This window comes from Miscanthus floridulus, chromosome 3, assembly GCF_019320115.1.
Source record: "Miscanthus floridulus cultivar M001 chromosome 3, ASM1932011v1, whole genome shotgun sequence".
Classification (NCBI taxonomy): domain Eukaryota; kingdom Viridiplantae; phylum Streptophyta; class Magnoliopsida; order Poales; family Poaceae; genus Miscanthus; species Miscanthus floridulus.
In genome coordinates, this window is record NC_089582.1 from 148275914 (window position 1) to 148298853 (window position 22940).

Genomic DNA, 22940 nt, shown 5'->3' on the forward strand with positions numbered 1-22940 from the left:
GACATGAAGCCATCCCTATTCACATCTACAGGATCGGTGGGACCCACATGAAGGAGAAGAAGGACCCGACAACCCTAGAAGCCTTCTTCTCTCTCTCGTTCTTCTCCTTTTCCTCATCTGTATCCCATGCTTTCCCTTCACCTGTAAAAGGGGAAGGAGGTCACCCCATGAAGGGGGGAGATCTTAACACAAGAGCATGACATGAGCACACGGCTGAGTGGCAAGCGAGCTCTCAGCACCGGTTCACTCCTTCCACCAGAGACTTGGGATCCTCTCCCTCTCTCTCTCCTGTTTGTAATCCCTACTGTAAACCAAGTGCTGGTAACATGAGCAGTAGCAAACTAGACGTAGGGATGTTCTGCCCGAACCAGTATAAACTCTTGTGTCCTCTAAGCACACCATCCGAGCTAGACGCGCAAATACAAATTTACTCATCGGTGGTCTGAAAACACCAACAGAAGGGGTCGAGAGGAAGAAAGAAAGAGAGATAGAGAGAAGAAAGAGGAACAGTCTTGCTATAGGTTGGCTGGTTGGCTCTACCTCTAGGTATTTTTAAAATACATTATATGGATTAGTGATATATCAGGCGATTGCCTGGGGAAAAGGAGGGGCGATAGAGCGATGGACCACTCCCCACCCAAACGACCCTTGGCTCCTACCTCGCTACTAGCGGTGGCGCTAGCCACTGCCCTACCCCTCCCCGCCCCCCTTCACTACCCTTCCTATGCCTGCCCCCACCTCTCCTCTTCCTCGTTCGCACGTGGCTTGGCCAACGCCGCCGTCCACATCGGACTACTCCACCGTCGTTCCCATGCGCCAGGGCTGGTTGTCGCCATTGCTAGGACCTAGAGCCACCCCTAGAGGTCGGATTTGGCGATTTGTGGTTGCCTACTCTTCCTCAACCTCACGTGGAGCGGTCGCCGTCGGTGCCCATGACCTCCTCCTCCACCAGCGCCCCATCTCCTCAGCCACAGCTGGAGTCTGCCGTGGTCGCCCAAAGCCCGAGCGTGAGGGCCACTAAGGGCTCGTCCCCATCGCTGCTGTCGGGCCCCTCCTCTAGCCCTCTCAGCCACCTATGGCAGATGATGTGGCCATGGTCACCTCCTCAGTTGGCACCCTAGTAGTGGCCGCCCCACCCTCTTTAGCCCCGCCCACCACCAGACGATGGTGGACAAGTCGATGGTCATCGTTGAGGATGTCTTGGACAAGGATGAAGACGATGATGATGTTGTAGCTCCAACATTGGCTGCATGGACTCCCTCCCCATCACCGACGCTGCAAATGCTGGGTTTCGTGGCCGTGGGCACCCCTTTGCATGAGCGCCGGAGTCGAGATGGGCGCCCCCTAGATGTGTGCGGTCTCCACAAGGAGGAGCTCCTTCTTATCTCCTCTCGCCACACCATTCTTCCTAGCCAAGCTATCTATGGGCAGATCCAAGACTCTATGATGGATGGAGGACTCTGGCGACTTCGATTCCGATTACACGTCCTTTGCTGCCCAGTCATTGTACTTGGATGCCACTCGCCGGGCCATCAAGGTGATGGCCTCGCCCTTGTCTGCAGCGCCATGTGAGGGGCGAGCTTCATCTCATGTACGGTTGTCATCACCAAGAAGAGGTGGTGCCACCATCGCTGAGCCAGGACCTAGGACATAGATGGTCCTCTAGCGGTGCCCCCAAACCCGAACACAAGGGTGCCCGCGCACCAATGGCTCAACCCGTAGCCCATCGTGCATGTGCCCATGCACCAGCACCTCGACCAGCGGCGTACAACGTCGGTGCCTGGAGGCCACCATCATCGTTGTCGTGAGCCAGGCTCTCTTCCTCGATGCCATGTTCCCCAAATGGTCACGCCTATCGATGTTGATGGCTTCATGCTTGTCCAAAGCCATCAGCATGGGCACCGCCATGCCCCACCTCACCCTCGTTGCCAATGGCCAGTGCCGCCATCGCTCATCGATCTCTACTTCAACTGTCTGGCTAGGGACCACATCACCACCCGGTGCACCTTCCCATCCTGCTGCCTATTCTACCTCAGCATGGAGCACCATGCGAGGAGCTACAAGCATGGTGATCCACCCTAGCATCCTTCCTCAGACTGAGTATAGGAGCCACCAAGGTGTGGTCTTCGGCGTCATGCTGTTGGAGGCAAGCATGGTCGCGCCGGTTCACACCTACGCCGACTCCATCTTGGTCGCCATGGCGAAGATGACGACAACGGTGGCGATGGCCAAGTCATCGATGATGCGCTGGAGCTATAGCTTCAGCCTGTGTGGAACCCAACTTTCTAGCAAGCGCCACGTGTCATTGTTGGACAGATTCTCTGCCTGGCTCAATCGGGTATCGGTCCTTTGTTGTCTTGGCCACGTAGGAAGTGCCTGCTGCAGAAGGGGGCACAACTTCACCAGCCCTTGTCACGTCTGGTGTTTGTCTTCCCCCAACAAGTCGCCTAAGGCCTCCCAAGAATTTGAAATTCAAATTATGTCGCGGCCTCAACCACCACACCCATGGATGGATCCGATGCTTTGTGACTCTGACTTGGATGCCACAGTTCATGCCTAGCCAAAGTTCATGGCCTTCGAGCACCTGCTTTCAGTCTTGGTGTCGGACATGGGGCTACAAAGTTGCCCTCAGCAGGGGTCCTTGCCATCGGAGCCGGTGGCTGACGAGCAAGCACTGCATTAGCAGCTCTCCGTCAGGGACTCGAACAACGCCCATGATGGGCAGCCCCCTTAGCCCACTGACGACGGCCCATCGATGGACCCCCCCTCCCACCTCTATTGCAGCCTCGCCTTCGATCCAACCCATGTCTATTGAGGACTTCATCGCTGGTCTAAAGCTACCACTCGAGAACCTGATGGGGCTTCGACGTTATCGCCAGCATCAAGACACAGGTGGAGGCCATCTACAAGCAAACTGTCTCCTACACCGACATCCTCGTAGTCGCCGACCATGACTCCGTCGTCGTGATAAGCAAGCCGGCAAACGATCACCGCATCATTGATCGATATTCTTCCATGCATGCATGCAAGAAAATGAGGATTCATCATCTATCCCTTTCCTCGTGCACAGTGGCGGAGCCAGAAACAAAACATAGGGGGTCAATTTGCCAATTAAACCCATAAGCACATAGGTAGTGGAGAAATTAGTCTTACTAGTTACTACTTATATAATCAGGCGACACTAAACAAAATACAGTTGACTGTGTGGTCTATTTTGTCCATAAAGACCATCACATATATATATATACACACCCCAAAATACATGTAACATATAGATAGAACTATCGATTGTCAAAAGTCCACTCTCCTTTTCTTTAAATCTTGAAAATAAGAAATTATGTCTTCATAACTATAGCCTCTTGTAATTTCACCTTCTATGTGTACTAGCAGGCTGTTAGCAAGAAATTTGTCTTCCATCTTGTTGCGCAACCTATAGATGTGCAACGGGCGACCCAGCCCGGCACGGCATGGCAATGGGCCGACACGACCTGATGGGGGTCGGGCCGACAAGGCACGATGTGCCCTACGGGCCGTGCCCCCATGGGCTTCGTGCCTGGCCAACGGCCTAGGAACGGCTTGCTGGGCCATTTTTTGTGCCGGGCCGGCCCGAGAAGCACGGCTAATCCAGCATGTTGGGCCAGCCCAAGGCCCACTACACCGACAAAGAGAGAGAGGGGGAGGCCAGGGCGCTAGGCTACCATCATTGCTTCGGAAGGCCATGGACGATGCGACCTCTCCATCAGCAGAGGATGAGCAATGAGAAGGCTGAATCCTCGGAGGATGAGCGATGAGGAGGCCAGATCTATGGAGAACGAGGCTAGATCTATGCAGAGGAGGCATGTGGAGGAGCAGCAGCGCATGGCGGTGAGTAGGAGGTGGCCACCGTCGGTGGAGGCAGGTTGGAGTGGAGGTGGGATTCGGCAAGCCGCGGGGAAGCAGGAGCTCGAGGCGGCGGTGGCCGATGGGGTAGAGCTCAAGCACGCTGCGCTCGCACCCAAGGCACGGCCTCATGGAGGGATGGGAGGAGAGGAGACTAAGGCAGGTTGCGGATGGCCCACCGTTGTGTTCTATAGCTTGTGCACGAGGAGGAGGCGGGCGGCTGTAGGGTGGAGAAGCAGGTGAACGGCGGGGAAGGAGAAGGTTGTGTCCACGCCGCGCGTGTGCGGAGTCGCGTTGTGTCCGCGCTGTGTGCGGTGTGGGGGAACGGGAGGTGGCGGTGGGGAGGGGGAGGGGAAGGCCCGGAAGGGAGTTAGGGTTTGGCTAGGGCTAGGAGCGTCCTATGGCTGCGTGGGCATGGGGACCATATGAGGAGGGGGGAGGCGGGGACGCTGGGCTAGCCGCACTAGGGCCACAGGGAGGGGGAGGGGCGGGCCGCTGCTGGGCCAACCGACACAGGCTGGGCCATGACATGCCAGCCCACGGGCCTGAGCAATGGCCTAGGCATGCCCTGCTCCCCTCAGGCTAGGCTAGCCTAGGCCCACACGTCACCAGGTCGAGCCGTGCTCATGTCAGGCGAAAAACAGGCTTCGTGCCATGCCGTCGTGCCTTGGGCTGCATGGACAACTATAGCACAACCTTGTCTTAAAGATCTTCAATATAGAAAAGACACACTCAGCACTAGCTATTGAAACAGGGAGAGTAAGAAGCAACCAAAGCAATCTATCAATCAGGTCATGAGTTACATGGCATCTTGTGTCAACAAGGCATTGACATAGCTCAGCTATGGTTGTGATATTTTTCAATTCTTCACTGCTAGAAGCATCAATAACAAAATGGTTGAGCTAGGTTTCTAATCAAGCCTTTCTTGTTGGTTGAAATATGTTGGGTAGTACTAATCAACCATTTTGCATACTATCTCGCTAGCATTGAAAGATGCAAATCTATTTGTTGGTATTAGTGTAACACACATAGACACAGAGGCAAGGGGGGGTCCAGGGCCCAGCATGGCCCCAATGTAGCTCCACCCATGCTCGTGCATATAGTTGGGAGGGCCATCATGGATGGTTCCTCTGGGGTGGAGGGACTCGACGACGGTGAGCTAGTCCCTGACGAATAGCTACCTGCTGCCTCCCTCCTTCAACCTCGATCAGCTCATCAAAGCATTCGGCAACAAGGGTTTCACGGTGACCGAAATGCCACGCTCTTTGGCGCGCACACCATCGGGCAGGCGTAGTACCAGTTCTTTAGGGACCACATCTACAACGACACAACATCAACTCCGCGTTCGTGACCTCGCTCAAGGCCAACTACCCCCCGTCCCACCAGCTCCAGCAATGGCAATCTGACGCTGATCGACACCACCCACGTCGTACAAGTTTGACAATGCCTACTACAACAACCTACTGAACTAGAAGGGGATCCTATGTTAAAGTAATCTACTACTCTCCCCTATACATGCGGCAGGGGTAGGCGCCGAAAGGGCTCCCCTGCTGATGCACTTTAGCCATGGCAGGGGCAGGGGAAAGCGCCGAAAGGCTCTCCTGCTGCACTATAGCCACAACAGGGGCAAGCACCAAAGTCAGCCATACTATCACATCTAGTCACTGTAGCAGCATGGCAGACTGGCATGTCTGTGTACTAGGATTAGATGGGTAGAGTTATATATATAGTTTCCCACTGTAACTCAGTAAAGATAGCGAATTCAATTTTGACATCTCCTCTGCAGAGCTCTGGTCAACGCTGGTGTTTGTGTTGCGGTGTGTGTGCACTCTGTTCTCCCTCCCTTCTTCTACCTCTAGCCATAGTGTGTGGTCGGCAACGCCGGTGAGCGGTCGGCTCACCCATGAGGGAGATCTTGGGTGCAACAAGTGGTATCAGAGCCGTACAAGCGCCGTCGCCGGATTAACCACTGGCGATGACGGATGGTTTGGAGATGAGCGACAGCAACAGCACTGCTGTGGCTGCCTAGCCACGATAGGAGGTCATCGTGCGCATGGTGCGGGAGGTCAGCGGCACCAGTTGGCTGACGCTGACTCGCACCAACTATGGCAAGTGGGTGGTGACCATGAAGGTCAAGCTCAGAGCCCGATGGCTCTAGAATGCCATTGACAAGGGCACCGACAACGAAGAAGATGACATGTCAGCGTTGAAGGCTATCCTCGCTGCTGTGCTAGTGAAGTATAGGGAGTTGTTGGGGGACAAAGAACTCTGCTAAGGAGGCGTGGGAGGCCATTGTAGCGATGCACGTCGATTCCGACCGCGCAAAGAAGGCGACAGCCCAGCTGCTGAAGTAGGAGTACGCCAACCTCAAGTTCATAGATGATGAGTCGATGGAGGACTTCTCCCTCTGCCTGCAGTCGCTCATCAGCAAGCTGAGGAGCTACGACATCACCATCGATGAAGAAGAGGCGGTCTCCAAGTACCTCCACTCCATGCCAGTGAAGTACATCCAGATTGCTCTCTCTATAGAGACGATGCTAGACTTATCTACCCTCACCATTGAGGATATGATAGGCCATCTACGGGCGGTGGATGAGCGCATGGAGCAGGCTACAACAATGACGGATAGCAGCAAGCTGCTGCTGACAGAGGTGGAGTGGCCTGCCCAGATGAAGAAGTCTAGGGAAGCCTCCTCCAGCCACAGTGGCGATGGCAAGCGTCGTGGCAAGGCTTCTTTGGAGAAGAAGAAGAAGAAGGTCGACCCTAATGCCTACCAGCGCTGTGGGAAGATGGGCCATTGGGCAAAGGAGTGCCCCAATCACAAATAGGACAAGAAGGGTGAGGCTCATTTAGCACATGCTACTGAGGATGATGAGGCTACTCTCCTGATGGCAACATTATGTGCACTGCACGACATTGAGGCCAGGGAGAAGGGAGAGGTGGTTGCGGTAGAAGGGCATGGCAAGGCTCTGAAGGCTATCCACCTCGATGAACCATGCACCCAAGTCCACCTCGGATGTGTGGGTGGTGAGCAGGAGCAGTGGTGGAACTTGGACTCCGGCGCCAGCAACCACATGATAGGCTCCAAGGCAGCCTTCTCCGAGCTCGACGGCAACGTGACTGGCATGGTGAAGTTCAGTGATGGCTCAAGGGTGGCAATCTGGGGCCATGGCACCATCATCTTTAGGTGCTAGAATGACAAGCACCACGCGCTGATGGATGGATATTACATTCTGCAGCTGCATTCAAGCATCATCAACATTGGCCAGCTAGATGAGCGTGGCAGTGAGGTACTGATCAAGGATGACATCCTCAGGATCAGGGACCAGAAGCAGCGGCTTCTTACCAAGGTGAAGAGGTCCTAGAACCGACTGTACCTGCTCGACTTGAAGGTGGAGCAGCTAGTGTGCCTAGCAGCATGGCACACTGAGGAGCCATGGCTATGGCATGCACGGTTTGGCCATCTCAGCTTCGACGTGCTCGGTTGGCTAGAGAAGATGGTCTGAGGGCTACCCCACATCAAACATGTAGGCGAGCTGTGTAACAGCTGCATGGCTAGGAAGCAGAGGAGGCTGTCGTTCCCAAAGGTGGCCAAGTATCATGCGGCGAATGCTCTCAAGCTCATCCATGGCGATCTCTGCGGGCCAATCACGCCAACCACAAATGGTGGTCGGCGGTACTTCCTCTTGCTCATGGATGATTGCAGTAGCTATATGTGGCTACAACTCCTGATGAGCAAGGACGAGGCAGCGGAGGCGATCAAGAAGTTCAAGGTGCGCACGGAGGCAGAGAGCGACAAGAAACTGCACGTGCTGCGGACTGACCGCAGTGGTGAATTCACTTCGATGGAGTTCGTTGCATACTGCGTGGATCAGGGTGTGGTGCGACACCACACTATGCCATACTTGCCATAGCAAAATGGCGTGGTGGAGCAGCAGAACCAGATGGTGGTCGGCATGGCTTGATCCATGATGAAGGCCAAGAGCATGCCGGCAGGGTTCTAGGGTGGGGCGGTGACCACAGTGGTGTTCATCCTCAATCACACACCCACAAAGGCCCTAAAGGGCGTGACGCCATTCAAAGCTTGGTATGGGAGCAAGCTGAGCGTATCCTTCCTCTAGGCATTTAGCTGCAACAGCCACGTCAGGAAGACAAAGCCGGTCCTCACCAAGCTAGAGGATAGGAGCACACCGATGGTGCTCCTAGGCTACGAGGAAGGTATCAAGGCGTACTGGCTCTATGACCCATGCAGAGGCAAGGTGGTTGTCTCGCGCGACATCATGTTTGACGAGAAGGTGGCCTAGGACTAGGACAGTCCGAGCACGGGGGAAGCTGGTGGCTTCACCAGCACCTTCGTCATCGAGCACTTGGTCATCCATAGTGGTGGAGACACTGGAGAGAAGGTGCCGACCACTCTAGCAACAAAGCCAAGCACTCCTGAGGTGGTGCTAAGCACTCCTATGGTGGTGCTGACCACAGTGGGAGGGGTGCCAAGCACTCTAGGAGTGGTGCCGAGCGGTCCTATAGTGGTGCTGACCACTCTAGGATGGGTGCCAAACGCTCTCGTAGCGGAGCTGAGAGGTCTTGCAGTGGTGCCGACCACTCCAATACTAGTGCCGACCACTCCAGGAGTGGTGACGAGCGGTCTGGGAGTAGTGCCTAGCACTACAGCAGGGGTGCCGAGAACTCTAGGTGCTATGTCGACCACTCCGGCGGAATAAGGGACTCTATCGACGCCGATCGAGTTCGCCTCACCACCCACCGACATCGACGAGTACATGGACGCTTTCCACGATGGTGAGGAGGTGCGGTTTCATAGGCTAGACGACATCATCGGCGGCACAGGGTCCTCAGGCCTGGTGGGTTGGCTGCTCAATGACCCAGCGCTGCTTCTCATCAGTGTAGAGGAACCACCCATGTTCGTGCTGGCCGAGCGCGATCCAAATTGGCGACAGGCGATGCTTGAGGGGATGAAGGCGATCGAGGAAAATAAGACTTGAGAGCTCATCGATCCACCTCTAGGATGTCGTCCGATCGGCATGAAGTGGGTGTACAAGGTCAAGTGGGACGAGCACAGCGCCATTGTCAAGCACAAGGCGCGCCTCGTCGCTTGAGGCTTTGTCCAGCGCGAGGGCATCGACTTCGATAAAGTCTTTGCACCGGTAGCACGCATGGAGTCTATCCAACTGCTGCCGGCTTTAGCAGTAGCGAAGGACTGGCACTTCCATCACCTGGACATAAAATCGGCCTTCCTCAATAGCGAGCTGGTGGAGACGGTCTTCTTTAGGCAACCTTTGGGTTTCGCCATCAAGGGAGCAGAGCACACAGTGCTCTGACTACGCAAGGCGCTCTACGAGCTGTGGCAGGCCCTGCGAGCGTGGAATGCCAAGCTTGATGCCACACTAGGCAAGCTTGGGTTCACGCGGTACGCAACTGAGCACGCGCTCTACACGCAGCGATGGGGGAAGGAGGAGCTCATCGGCGGTGTGTATGTGGACGACTTGATCGTCACTGGCGCATGTGCGGAGGACATCGACAGCTTCAAGCATGAGATGGCGGCTCGTTTTCGAATGAGCGATCTTAATGCGCTCTCCTACTACCTTGGCATCGAGGAGAGATAGGGGAAGTAGGCACTTTGGGTTTCGCCATCAAGGGAGCATAGCACAGGATGCTCCGACTGCGCAAGGTGCTCTATGGGCTGCTGTAGGCCCTGCGAGCATGGAACATAAGGCTTGATGCCATGCTGGGTGAGCTTGGGTTCACGCGGTGTGCAACCGAGCACGCGCTCTACACGCGGCAACGGGGGAAGGAGGAGCTCGTCGTCGGCGTGTATGTGGATGACTTGATCGTCACCAGCACACGTGCGGAGGACATCGATAGCTTCAAGCGCGAGATGGCAGCTCATTTTCGAAAGAGCTATCTCAGTGCGCTCTCCTACTACCTCAGCATCGAGATGAGATTGGGGAAGGAGGCGCTCACGCTCGGTCAGAGCGCGTACACCTCAAAGCTGTTGGAGCAGAGCGGCATGGCTGAGTGCAAGCCGTGCGTGACTCCGATGGAGGAGCGGCTGAAGCTGATGAAGGCTAGTACCACGGCGAAGGTAGATGCAACACTCTACCGGAGCATCGTCGGTGGTCTGTGCTACCTAGTCCACACGAGGCCGGACATTGCGTTCGCCGTGGGCTACGTCAGCCGCTTCATGGAGGATCCCTGAGAGGATCACTAGGCTGTGGTGAAGTGGTTATTGTGCTACGTCAAGAGGATGGTGGATCAGGTGATCGTCTTCCCCAAGACCGGCGGAAGTGGGCTGCAGCTCACTATGTTCAGAGATGCAGACATGGCGGAGGACATTGACGGACGGCGGAGCACCTCTAGAGTGCTCGTCTTCCTCGGGTCAGCTCCAATCTCATGGCCATCGCTGAAACAGAAGGTAGTGGTGCTGTGCACGTGCGAGGCAGAGTACGTGGCGGCGGCCACAGCGGCATGCCAAGCTGTGTGGCTGCGCCGGCCGCTGGGCGAGCTGACCGGTGTGGAAGGTCACCCACCAGCACTGATGGTGGACAACCAGCCCGCCGTCGTCCTCGCGAAGAATCCGGTTCTCCATGACCAGAGCAAGCACATCGATATCAAGTTCCACTTCCTAAGGGACAGTGTCGATGGAGGGTAGATCATCATCGAGTTTGTCGAAACTAGTAGGCAACTCACGGACGTCCTCGTCAAGCCGCTCGGCCGTCTTCGGTCCACGGAGCTGAAGAAGGTGATCAGCATGGTGGAGGTTCTAGGGTTAGCAGCAGGATTAGGGGAAGAATTATAAAGTAATCTGCTTGTCTCCCCTTACACGCGGTAGGGGTAGGAGCCGAAAGGGCTCCCCTGCTGCTGCACTGTAGCCGCGACAGGAGCAGGCGCCAAAAGGCTCTTCTGCCGTACTATAGCCACCGCAGGGGTAGGCGCCAAAGTTAGCCCTGCTGTCATATCTAGTCACTGTAGCAGCATGGCAGACTGGCATGTTTGTGTACTGGGATTAGATGGGTAGAGTTGTATATATAGTTTTCCACTACAACTCACAGTAAAGATAGCGAGTTCAATTTTGCCATCTTCTCTGCAGAGCTCCGGCCAACGCTGGTGCTTGTGTTGTGTGTGCGCGCGCTCTGTTCTTCCTTCCTTCTTCTACCTCTAGCCATAGTGTGTGGTCGGCAACACCGGTAAGCGGTCGGCTCACCCGTACGGAAGATCCGGGTGCAACATCCTGCACTCGGACCAGGAGCTCTTCAACGGCGGCAGCACCGACAACACCGTCAGGAACTTCGCGTCCAACTCGGCGGCCTTCAGCAGCGCCTTCACCGCGGCCATGGTGAAGATGGGCAACCTCAGCCCGCTCACTGGATCCCAGGGGCAGATCAGACTCACCTGCTCCAAAGTGAACTAAGAATTAATCACCATATATACAGAAAAGCGTTTATACATGAGAAAATATGGCTAGGCCATCATCATAGTAGTACTAGCTAGTAGTGGTATATTTTGCGAATTGAAAGAGACGTATGGCTTTCAGATACTAGCTGCAAAAGCTTATGTATCTTGTCATGAGCTCCATCAATTGCTCAAAGAAAAGATGTACGTTATGCATTTCAGAGGCTTTATGCAAAGGCATGAAGCGAGGATTCCCTTGCTTAATTATGTACTTCTTTATGGTTATTAAATATGCCCCCCTGTTCAACAATTATTTGGTGGTACTGTCATCAGTGTTTAACACTATATTATTAAATTAAATATGAAATTTGAAGGATACAAAAGTGTTATGCAATCTGAATAAGAGGTTATATATATATATATATATATATATATATATATATATATATATATATATATATATATATAGGAAAAAATCTGCTTAGCCCCTATCTTTCATACTTGGTCTACTTCACCCCCAAACTATGAAACCGTCTGTTTTACCCCCCCTGAACTTTCTAAAACCGTCTATTTTACCCCCTGGGCGGCTTTCAGCGGCGGTTTTGCTACAGTAACATCGGGTTTTCCTACAGTTCTGGTGTTTTGAATTTTCTTTTTTTAAAATTTATTTTCGGTGAATTTTTGAAAAATCATAGTAAATCATAGAAAAATCATAAAATAAAAAATCTAATTTTATTGGACTCCACATGAGTAGATCTACACAGTGAATATATAATACGGTATACTTTAGTACAATTTTTTTTTAGCTTTATATTAATTGGAAAATCCAACTTGTCTGTAATTAATTAGAATTTATCTATAACTAAGTTATACATAGTCCAATGAGTACGAAATTTTTACTATAGTTCAAGCATACAATAATTAGCGTACCATAAAAATTTCACCACAATTGGACCATAGAAGCTGCAACTATGAATTATTCCAATTAATTACAGACAAAATTGGATTTTCCAATTAATCTAAAGCTACAAAAAAAAATTTGTACTAAAGCATACCGTATTATATATTCACTGTGTAGATCTACTCACGTGGAGTCCAATAAAATTTGATTTTTCATTTTATGATTTTTCTATGATTTACTATGATTTTTCAAAAATTCACCGAAAATAAATAAAAAAATTCAAACCACCGGCACAGCAGCAAACCCACCATACTGTAGCAAAACTCGATTTACTGTAGCAAAACCGATGTCAAAAATTCAAACCACCGGTACAGCAGCAAACCCACAGGACTATAGCAAACCCGCTTTTACTGTAGCAAAACCGCTGTCAAAAAAACCGTCCGGGGGTAAAATAGACGGTTTCATAGTTGGGGGTGAAGTAGACCAAGTATGAAAGGTGGGAGGGTTAAATAGACTTTTTCCTATATATACATGGTATAATTATGAATCATGAGGCATAACTTATCAGATAAGAAATGACTATATGAGAGAGCTCAACTAAATATGATCAAAGGCATATATCCCAAATTAAATACCATGAAATGTTGACATAGTCAAGTGTGGCATACCTGACGTTTATATCCGAGTGTGTAACTGCGTAACAGAGTAAGGCCTAGCTATATATAGTGCCGAATCGCATAGCCCTTCAAGAAGAGAACTTAAGTTGCTCCAGTGTCTCAAATATCATTTCTTTTGAATTATCTTATTCTTACCGTCATGAACCATATTCCTCGCCAACAATATGGTGTCACATATGGTCTTGTTGGTCGTGCTAATATCCTAGTGGTTAGGTACACTAGGAACTTCAATATGCACCGCTTTGAGTTGCCTCAACTTGGTCGTGTACTTGTACAATGACATTCTTTTATCAATTCCTTCTAAACCACGGATTTTCATGAATCTGATCCTATCTCCATCATCATTACCCTTTTCCTCCTTACTATCTTCATCATGTCCTTCTGCTTGTTCTTCTTCATGGCACCAAGGGAAAAATCATCGTTGTCCTTGTCATTGGCCGCCTCTCCAACTCAAATGTCCCAGCATAAAAGTCATTATTAATGATGGCATTTGTATAAGACCATCACGCCCCCTAACTCGTCAACCACTAACATACTAGAGTTTTCAGTTTAGCTTCTCCAACTTGCTCAACTTGCCCTGCCTCTTGCCTTTCAATAACTTGGACATCAAGGCTTGTGTCTACATGTTCTTATATGCCAATTATCTACCACCACCTCAAAAAATCTCATGATTGCCCCTTTGACAACCTATTTTAGTGCCTCCAATGCAACTCGGTTGGCAAGTTCATCACACATAATATTCTCTATCCTTCATAAAATTGGATTGTTCATTGAATGTGACCTCATTATGAAAATTCTCCCTTGCATATATCATACAAGCTCTCTAAAGCTAGTAGGTGGCCTTTCAAACAACTCAACCCCTCTTCCTTCATGTTCCCAATTTCCCATTATATTTGATCATTCCACCGTGAAACATATGCACTAAACTTTCCATCTACAAAATTCCAAAGACAATATAACATAGCTTCATTACAAGAACAACAATCAAATAAGGCCAAATACACTAACCTACCCATTCTAAACATATAAGAAACATGCAACTAATTGTACACGTCAAAATCGCGAATAGAACCAGGGCACCGTCGTAACTAAGCCTCTAATCCAACTAATCATACTACCACTAATTAATGTTTCCAAATCATTGCCTAACCATATGTGAGGGAGTGTATATTCTAAACTACCAAATGCTACTAAAAACACAAAACAGGGGGGATACCAAAGATCCTATTCCCCTCAAATTTGGGCCAAAATCGGTGGATTTTGGTTGGATTTGGGCCAACAACGTTGTTTGGACGACATCAGCCATGATCAGGAGAAGGGGAGAAGACAAGAAGAGATATAAGGGCCGGTGGCGCGTAGAGGTATTCCCGCCTATTGCCTTATTAGACGCATGGTAGGCGGATCCCAATACTTTTTTGTGTGTAGAGGTATGTATCCCTACCTGCCACATTAGGCTCTGTGGCAGGCGGATCCCAATGCTTTTCTGCGCTAGTGTGTTGTGCCACGCTGGAAGGACTATCGCAACACATGCAATGGCGTGGCACAATAGGCGGTTCAGCACACTAGGAGTGTATACATGATCAAGTAAAAGGGCTAGTTTTTTAATTTTTTCCCAAAAAGGGTTTAAAATCCCACTAGTAGATTGATGAAACGTTAACTCATATTTTTGGTGGTGAGTTCACCAATCTACTTAATAATGGAGGGTGTAAAATTGGTACCGTATCTAGCATATAGAGTTGTCTTCAGATCAAAGTGCCTTCATAATCTCACAAAAATTATTTGATTTTGAAATAAATATATATTCTAAACGAAAAAAAATGATTAAAGCCATATCTTAAATACCGTGAAAATTTGAAGTATATGTGTCAAGTTAAGTGTGGTTATTTTAAAGTATGCCAATCAAAATACGGTTCTTATTAAACATATGTATGCAAATACACGGCAGAAGTTCATCTATAGCTCACAACACCTACATACCCAAAATAGAACTCCCCTAGCTAGAACTTGGTTAACGGTGCTACCTCTAGCTTAGCTTGACTTTTAGGTACGACAGTACTAGATGTGTTTTTTTATTATTATTAGGGTGGATGAACAGCTAAAGGTACGGTACGCACATGGAAATGTAAAATCAAGTTGTCAACATCGTTTAATCATGTCGCTGCTTACTGATAACGCTATCGTAATGCCAGAATAGCTGCACGGGTCAGGGCAAGGTTGATTTCTTTTTTGGACAAATGCGGACTTTGTGCCCAATCATCCAAGACACTCGTCCAAGCTGTTTCGTCATGTGCTACCACTACGGGAGACGATTTCTTTATCGCGTGTCCTAAACTTTGCTGAGTACGTTTTATCGGGCACTCGGCAAAGAGGTTCTTTGCGGCTCTTTGCCGAGTGCCAGAGAGAAAGCACTCGGCAAACAACTGGCACTCGGCAAAAAGGTGGTTTGTCGAGTGCCGAGCACTCGTCAAACAATAACACTCGACAAAGAGGTGGTTTGCCGAGTGCTCGGCATTCGGCAAACAATAACACTCGGCAAAGAGGTAGTGTGTCGAGTGTCAGGATAAGACAATCGGCAAAGGGCCGCCTCCGTTAATGTCCGTCAGGCACCGTTAATCCTTTGCCGAGTGTCTTATCGGCAAAGAGGTAGTGTGCCGAGTGTCATTTTTTGACACTCGGTAAACTATTTTTTTCTTCACTTTTGACCTCCAAATTTTTACTGCAGTCCTCATACAATACCTGGTACTCCATGTTCCAATGTGGCACATTTCTCGGACTTTTTCTATATTTCTTTAATTTATTTCATTTAATTGAATTTTCTTGGATAATTCAAATTATAACCGCTAGTCATTCGAATAATGAAAAAAAATGAACAGAAAAATGATATTCATGTTATTTAGTATAATGTGAGGCCGTATCTAGGAACAGACCATCAATTTCGAACATCTTGTTCACGAAACATGACCACGAACTTGCGGTCGAGTTGTTTTTAAATTCTATAAAAAGCAAACGAAGTCCGAAAATCATGAAACTTGTCAAGATGTCATGATATCATATGTGGAGGCTGTGATAAAAAATTACAAAGGTTTCACACAAGTTGTCATGTACGATGCTTGTAAACCGAAGAATCTCCGAAGAAGTTTCATGATTTTTGGAGATTCTTCTGAGATTCGTAAAAAATTAAGAAGTTTCATGCTTGCAAACCGGAGGCGTAGGAGGACGCGTAGGAGGACGAGGAGGAGGAGGCGACAACAGGGGGTTCCGCTTCCTCTAGTTCATCGAGCATCTACTTGCGAGGTCCCGCGAGCCTCCCTCAGCGACCGATACCTCGTGAGAGACGACCGCTGATTCGACCCGAGGGAGAAAAATAAGTAACTTTAGATGTTATCACTACTTTATATGATATGTTGAAAATCAAAATAGAAACTAATAATTTTTCTTAATCACTTGGGCAGGAACTAGACGATTGTGGAGAGTGAAGGTGGTCACACACGCTAAGTCAATGGCATCCTCGGTCTTCTGTGCAAGGAGCACTTCCCTGGCCTGGTTGAGTACGCCGGAGTGACGGGGCCAGCCTACTCGTTTACCACTACGCCGCCGCCCCCGATGCTGCAGATCGGGCCCGCAGGGTATTCAACAACAAGGCGGAGTGGGTGAAGCAAGAGCTGTGGGTAAGTCTTCCTCGCACTACATTGCTCAATACATCATATTCATTGGATATTCTTGAAATAATGAATGGATACATCGTGTTTGTATGCAGGATTTCTTTAGATGCCAGGACGGACATAATGCTAGGGCGGATGCGGTGGCTACCAAATGCTGCAAAAAACTCGTCATGAACATGCATTACGAGGCGCGCATTTAGGCCGTTGTAACTTACCACGGGACCGTCCTTGGAACGAAGGTCACCAAAAGGGACGCAAGAACCATGATGCTGACCCGGGACCAGTACCTGCAGGTAAATACAGAACATTAATATTGATTCCTTTTGAGATTAAGTAGGCTTAATTTCATCTTCTGATATGTCATGTACTTGATGACCCGGGACCAATACCTGCAGGTAAATACAGAACATGCGTTTGATGATGCCAGGTGTAGCACACCATTAAGGCAGTCGCAACCTCAGCGGATACGCAGAAACATGGGTACGTGAATTCATTTATTTATTCTAACGCTTAAATCTGCATGATTTCTAATCATCTTGTTGTTTTTCTCGCAGTCGACGTCACATGGTGGCCAGCCTTGCTCCATCTTCAAGGCATTTGCTATGGCCCACAAGGGCAAGGTGACGTCCGATGTCGACTACAACCTAGAGGACGGGCCCGAGGCGTATAGCAATGCGACCATCCACAACCGCCTCAGTGAGTACACATCGATGGCAAGGGAGGTTCATGGGGCAAAGTACGATCCGAGCACCGAGGACCTTGATGGAGAAGTCGTCATGAGGGTGGGAGGAGGCAAGAAGTATGGGCGGTACTGGATTGGCAACGGTGCAATCGACCCGGCCGCTACTCCCAGTCTCTCCTAGATTCGAGCAAGCAGCACGAGCAGGAGCCCGGCCATACGACCCCGACAGGACACTTCACACCACCGGGTGCAGGCACTCGAGGTTATTCCTGGTTTATTCGTCGTTCATTGGTTTTTTTCATACCTTTCCTTTGCATTATTGTAACATTGGGGTGAATATATTGTAGGCCCAGCTGGAACAAGAGAGGAGGATATGGGAGCAGATGCAGGCGAAGATGGAGATGGTGGAGGCCGAGCGGGAGGCCAAGCAGCAGAGGATGGCGGAGATTCTTCAGTACATGCAAAGTCTTGGCGCCGCTACGGGTGTAGTTCCGCCACCTTCGCTATTCGCTCCACCTCCACCTCCAACTCCTCACTATTCTACTCCTATGAGTATAAATGTTTTAGTTTATATGTTCATGCTTACGGTCAAATCTAGTGGAGTATGAAAGTTTTATTCATGTACGGTATATATTTATCTTGTCTCACACATGCAATCTCTTCTTCTTTGTGCAGAATCAATCGACGACATCGAACGATCCTCATGCTTCAGCGAATCCTTCACCAAATCAGTGATGATACTTGTGGTTGTTAATGGTACTTCTATTTGCAATTGTGGTTGACGATGATGGAGCCCTTGGATTGCTTGTGAACTTATTTGTGATATATTGTGAGACATGTGATGTTTGTGATATTTATGTGACGTTTATGATATATATGTGGTGTTGGTGATATATATGTGTTGTTGGTGATATATATGTGATGTTGGTTATGTTTGTTATATATATCTTCTGTTTGTTTGGATGGGATGTAACAAAACAAATAAAAAATGTTGTTTTTAGTCATGTTGCCGAGTGCAATGGCCATAACATTCGGCAAAGTGACTACCTCGAAACTACCTGGGAACCTGCTTTGTCGAGTGCAATGGCCATTGCACTTGGCAAACATCACAGATTTGCCGAGTGCCATGGGCCAGGCACTCGGCAAAGGTGGCCTGTTTGCCGAGTGTCTTGTTGGCAGCACTCGGCAAAGTGGCCAACTTTGCCGAGTGTCTAAGTCAACGGCGCTCGGCAAAACGGGTACCTTTGCCAAGTGCTTGACCATGACAATCGGCAAAGCCGCCGTGGCGCTCGCCGTCACGGCCACTTTTCTTTGCCGAGTGTCAGATTGGTACTCGGCAAAGCCATTGCCGAGTGCTCGATAAAGTGCACTCGGCAAAGAGGTCTTTGCCGATAAACTGTTTATTGCCGAGTGTATATCGGCAAAGGCTTTGCCGAATGTATCTCGGCCTTTGCCGAGTGCCTCAGACACTCGGCAAAGAAGCCGCCTCGGGTAGTGTACTCATGTGGACCCTTGTCAATGTCGAGCTAGCTAGATGAGAATGGACGTTTTGAGGCTATATACGACTAGTCATCACTTAACGAATGATACTGCTGGCACAGTGGTAGTTGAAGTGAAGAGTTTGGACATGTATATATATTTATCATTTTATGGTTCTAATATATGATGCATTATGTTTGTTCAAAAAAGTTTACCCGCATATTTATTTGAACAGTTATCTCTGACACACAAATATATATGGTTTCAAAATTAGTTGACAGAAATAAGAAAAAATGGAACCCGACTAATGTCTTATCGGATATACTGCTAAACTGTCCTCAGCATTAATAAATATTTTCCCAGAATATGCAGGAAGGCTACACATTTTTTTAATAACAAGAAGTGATAGTTGGTTACAACCGCCCATCCATTGGATCGGAGTGCCGACCGACCGAACGAAGCTGAGTTTAATGCATAATGCTGTGTATTATTTGCAGCACAATGCTCATGTGACGTGCCGCCTGTCTTCCTTGACCAGCACTTGGTACCAACCATTCTATCTGTTGTACTGCGAGCTAGCTAGCTGCCTGTACTATTGCAGAAGGTACAATGCAAATTCTGCGCCACTGGTTCGATCGCAAATTATTCCCTGGGCCATCGCTCCATCTATAACCATGACAAGCTAGTTAGCTATCTGTCTCTAGAGAGTTGGTGCCGGCCATTGCAATTATTTCGAACTGGATAACACCCGTCGTGCCCTAACATATTTATATTTGCATATGCTTAGCTAGCTTGCATAAAAAATTGCGCTCATGATATTATTCACCCACCTAACGTACATATAGGAAGTGTTTAGTTGCCCGGATATTGGCCACCCTGTATCCACCGATGCGTATAATCTCGAAGAGAAGAGCATTTGGTAGCCCCCATGTCGTGTAGCATCTTAGATCGGCGGAGTAAAAATACGGTGGCATCCTTGCCCGGCGGAAATGGCTGAATCGAGCTTTCCGCTCAGCCTGGCCTGACGGATGGAGATTGTGCCATGCGCTCTCATGTGTCAGCCTTTTAGGTTTAAGTTTTTTTTTTTGGGAGCATCTGCTTATGTAACCTCATCAAATACCTTCTTTTTTTTATATACGGTTGAACTTAGCCTGTATTCACTCAGCCAAGATATACAATGCAACCTCCATCCACCAACTAAACACACACATATATTGTATGCCAATGTAGAGCGTGGATTCCTGTACCTGCTCTGCATGACGAAAATGGTTGCTGGTTTTGAGAGACTAAATAAACGTGGACTAATTGATAAGCTTGGCATCCGGTTTGGATGTTTATTTCTGATCCCTAGTGACATGCATGATGAAGGCATCAGTGTGGGCCCTATAAATATGCATGTATACAGCATTCCTTGCACACACCACGCAAAGCCAACGAGCAGAAGAGGAGCACAGCCATGGCCGCCGCCTCTGCCTCTTGCCTCAGCCTGTTGGTGGTGCTGGCGGCGCTGGCCTCGGCGGCGTCAGCGCAGCTGTCGTCAACGTTCTACGACAGGTCGTGCCCCAACGCGCTGTCCACCATCAGGAGCGGTGTGAACGCCGCGGTGAGGCAGGAGCCTCGCGTGGGGGCGTCGCTGCTCAGGCTCCATTTCCACGACTGCTTTGTCCGAGCAAGTCTCGATCACATGCATGCTTATTGACGACGACCCTGACCCTCATCTTTTCTTCTTCTGCTTTCTTTCTAACATCCAGATATCATATATACAATATATGCAGGGCTGCGACGCGTCCCTTCTGCTGAACGACACGTCCGGCGAGCAGACCCAGGGCCCGAATTTGAGTCTGAACCCGAGGGGCTTCGTTGTCGTCAACAACATCAAGGCGCAGGTGGAGGCGGTGTGCCCGGGGGTCGTCTCCTGCGCCGACATCGTCGCCGTCGCCGCACGAGACTCCGTCGTCGCGGTGAGAAGAGATATCATTAGCACGCACGCCATATTCTGTTGCCGTTTCTACGTGTTAGATTATTGTAATAATTATCACCTGATGATGATGTGCTCGTGTATTCTGTTGCTGTTAGTTTAATTTGCAACTCCTACACATGCATATGCAGCTCGGTGGGCCTTCGTGGACAGCTCTACTAGGGCGAAGGGACTCCACTGCTTCGTTCCCGGGCCAGACAAGCGACCTCCCACCTCCTACGTCTAGCCTCCAACAACTTTTGTCTGCGTATAACAAGAAGAACCTCAACCCAACCGACATGGTTGCTCTCTCAGGTGCATATATATGCATGCCCTAGCTGCCAGAATATATACAGTGCTCGTATATATAGCCACTGACGATGCAGTGCACCTTTGCATGCAGGTGCTCACACGATCGGACAGGCGCAGTGCTCGAGCTTCAAAGACCACATCTACAACGACACCAACATCAACTCCGCCTTCGCGACGTCGCTCAGGGCCAACTGCCCCAGGGCAGGCAGCACCACCCTAGCGCCGCTGGACACCACGACGCCCAACGCGTTCGACAACGCCTACTACACGAACCTGCTGTCCCAGAGGGGGCTCCTGCACTCTGACCAGGAGCTCTTCAACAGCGGCAGCACCGACAGCACGGTCAGGAACTTCGCGTCCAGCACATCGGCCTTCAACAGTGCCTTCGCGACGGCGATGGTGAAGATGGGCAACATCAGCCCGCTGACTGGATCCCAGGGGCAGATCAGGTGCAGCTGCTGGAAGGTGAACTCATTTTAAGAGTAAAGAGCTCAAGCAAGTACTACACACCAATGCGCTATGGCAGTGTGTAGCGCATAAGCGCGAATAAGGTCGTGAATGCACTACCAACAAAGTATCTATATCTCTCTGTGTGTGTGTGTGTCAATCCACCGGTGTACGCCAGCTCGCATTCTTAATTGTTCCATAAGTGTATATATGGAGCAGGAGAGATTTGGCCTACTTATTATTGCTTGTACTACGTGCATTGTGACGGGACATATACACATTGCACCGTGGTCATGCAGAGCTGGATATCTTTTGTTGGATTTAGGCCCTATTTGAAAGGCCTCTGAGTGGCTCTAGCTCCAACTCCTCCGGTGCAACGTAGCGAGGAACCGCTTCTATCTCTCCTCTCAAAATTAACTAGGAGCTGATGAAATCACTACTTTTTGCTTCACTTGCCTAGCTCCTCTAGTCCTCTGTGCAATGTAGCAAGGAGCCGGAGTTATTTGGAGCCGTGCCAAATAGGGTCTCTTAATGAGGCTGGGCCCAACTATATTTTAATTAAAAATCCTAGGAACCATAAAAATTGATAGGACCCAAAAATATTAATTCTGCATGAGAAATAATTGAATATTGACTCAACTTAAGGTTTATATAATAGAGAGGCTCCTTGCTCTGGTTCCGGTACTATAGCAGAACCACTCAAAGCCCCAAGACTGCAGCTCATCTGGCTCCTTCGTTAATTTCTTAGTTCATTTTTGTCGGAGGAGCCGTTTCCCCTTGCTACAGTACCAAAAGTGCTCTGCAGTGTTTTTGGAGTAGTACTACATGCCTGTTGGACGTCCCGCAGTCAAAACAAACGGTTGTTTGATTCTCTCGATCATAGACACCATGCAATGGTTAGAGCAACCACAATATGTTCGTAAACCAGTGCATAGGCACTAAAATATTCACTATGGGTTAACTGAAACATTGTGAGGGCAATCTATATACCGGTCCATAGTTTCAGCTACCCATAAGCCTATGGATACCCATAAGGAATGAAAATATGAAATTCTCTCTCCTCTCTCACTTTCCAGCAGCCACTACTGGAAACCGGCAATTTGCCGAGTGCCTGCGGCACTCGGCAAAGTCCGAAATACACTCGGTAAAGGCTTTGTCGAGTGCCGCACTCAGCAAAGAGCAGTCGGCAAAGAACCCGTCGGCAAAGGTTTCTTTGCCGAGTGCCACATATCGGGCACTCGGTAAAGCCTTTGCCGAGTGTCACGTCAGCACTCGGCAAAAAAAACCGACATCAACTCTGACGGCCTCTTTGCCGAGTGCCACCTCAGCGGCACTCGGCAAAGAATTTTTCCTTTTTTTTGAAAATTCTTTGCCGAGTGCCATACTCTTGCACTCGGCAAAGAAGTTTTTTCTTTTTTAAAAAAAATCTTTGCCGAGTGACATGGCTCTGGCACTCGGCAAAGCTGGAAAATTGGGTCTCTGCTTCCCAGCTTTGTCGAGTGCCATGGTCATGGCACTTGGTAAAGCCCTCTTTGCC

The 22940-nt window shown here is 49.6% G+C and overlaps 1 protein-coding gene and 2 pseudogenes across 1 annotated transcript in view; all 3 read left to right on the forward strand.

Moving 5' to 3' along the window:
• LOC136544676 (probable potassium transporter 9) overlaps positions 1-200 on the forward strand; it is a 2840-nt gene extending 2640 nt beyond the window's left edge. Inside the window, exon 8 of the mRNA XM_066536752.1 lies at positions 32-200. Coding sequence (XP_066392849.1) covers positions 32-200 — 169 coding nt within the window. The remainder of the gene's footprint in view (positions 1-31) is intronic.
• Positions 201-2065: 1865 nt separating this feature from the next.
• Positions 2066-11305, forward strand: LOC136544677 (peroxidase 2-like; annotated as a pseudogene).
• An 8812-nt stretch (positions 11306-20117) lies between these two features.
• On the forward strand, positions 20118-21663 carry LOC136547474 (peroxidase 66-like; annotated as a pseudogene).
• The last annotated feature ends 1277 nt before the right edge of the window (positions 21664-22940 follow it).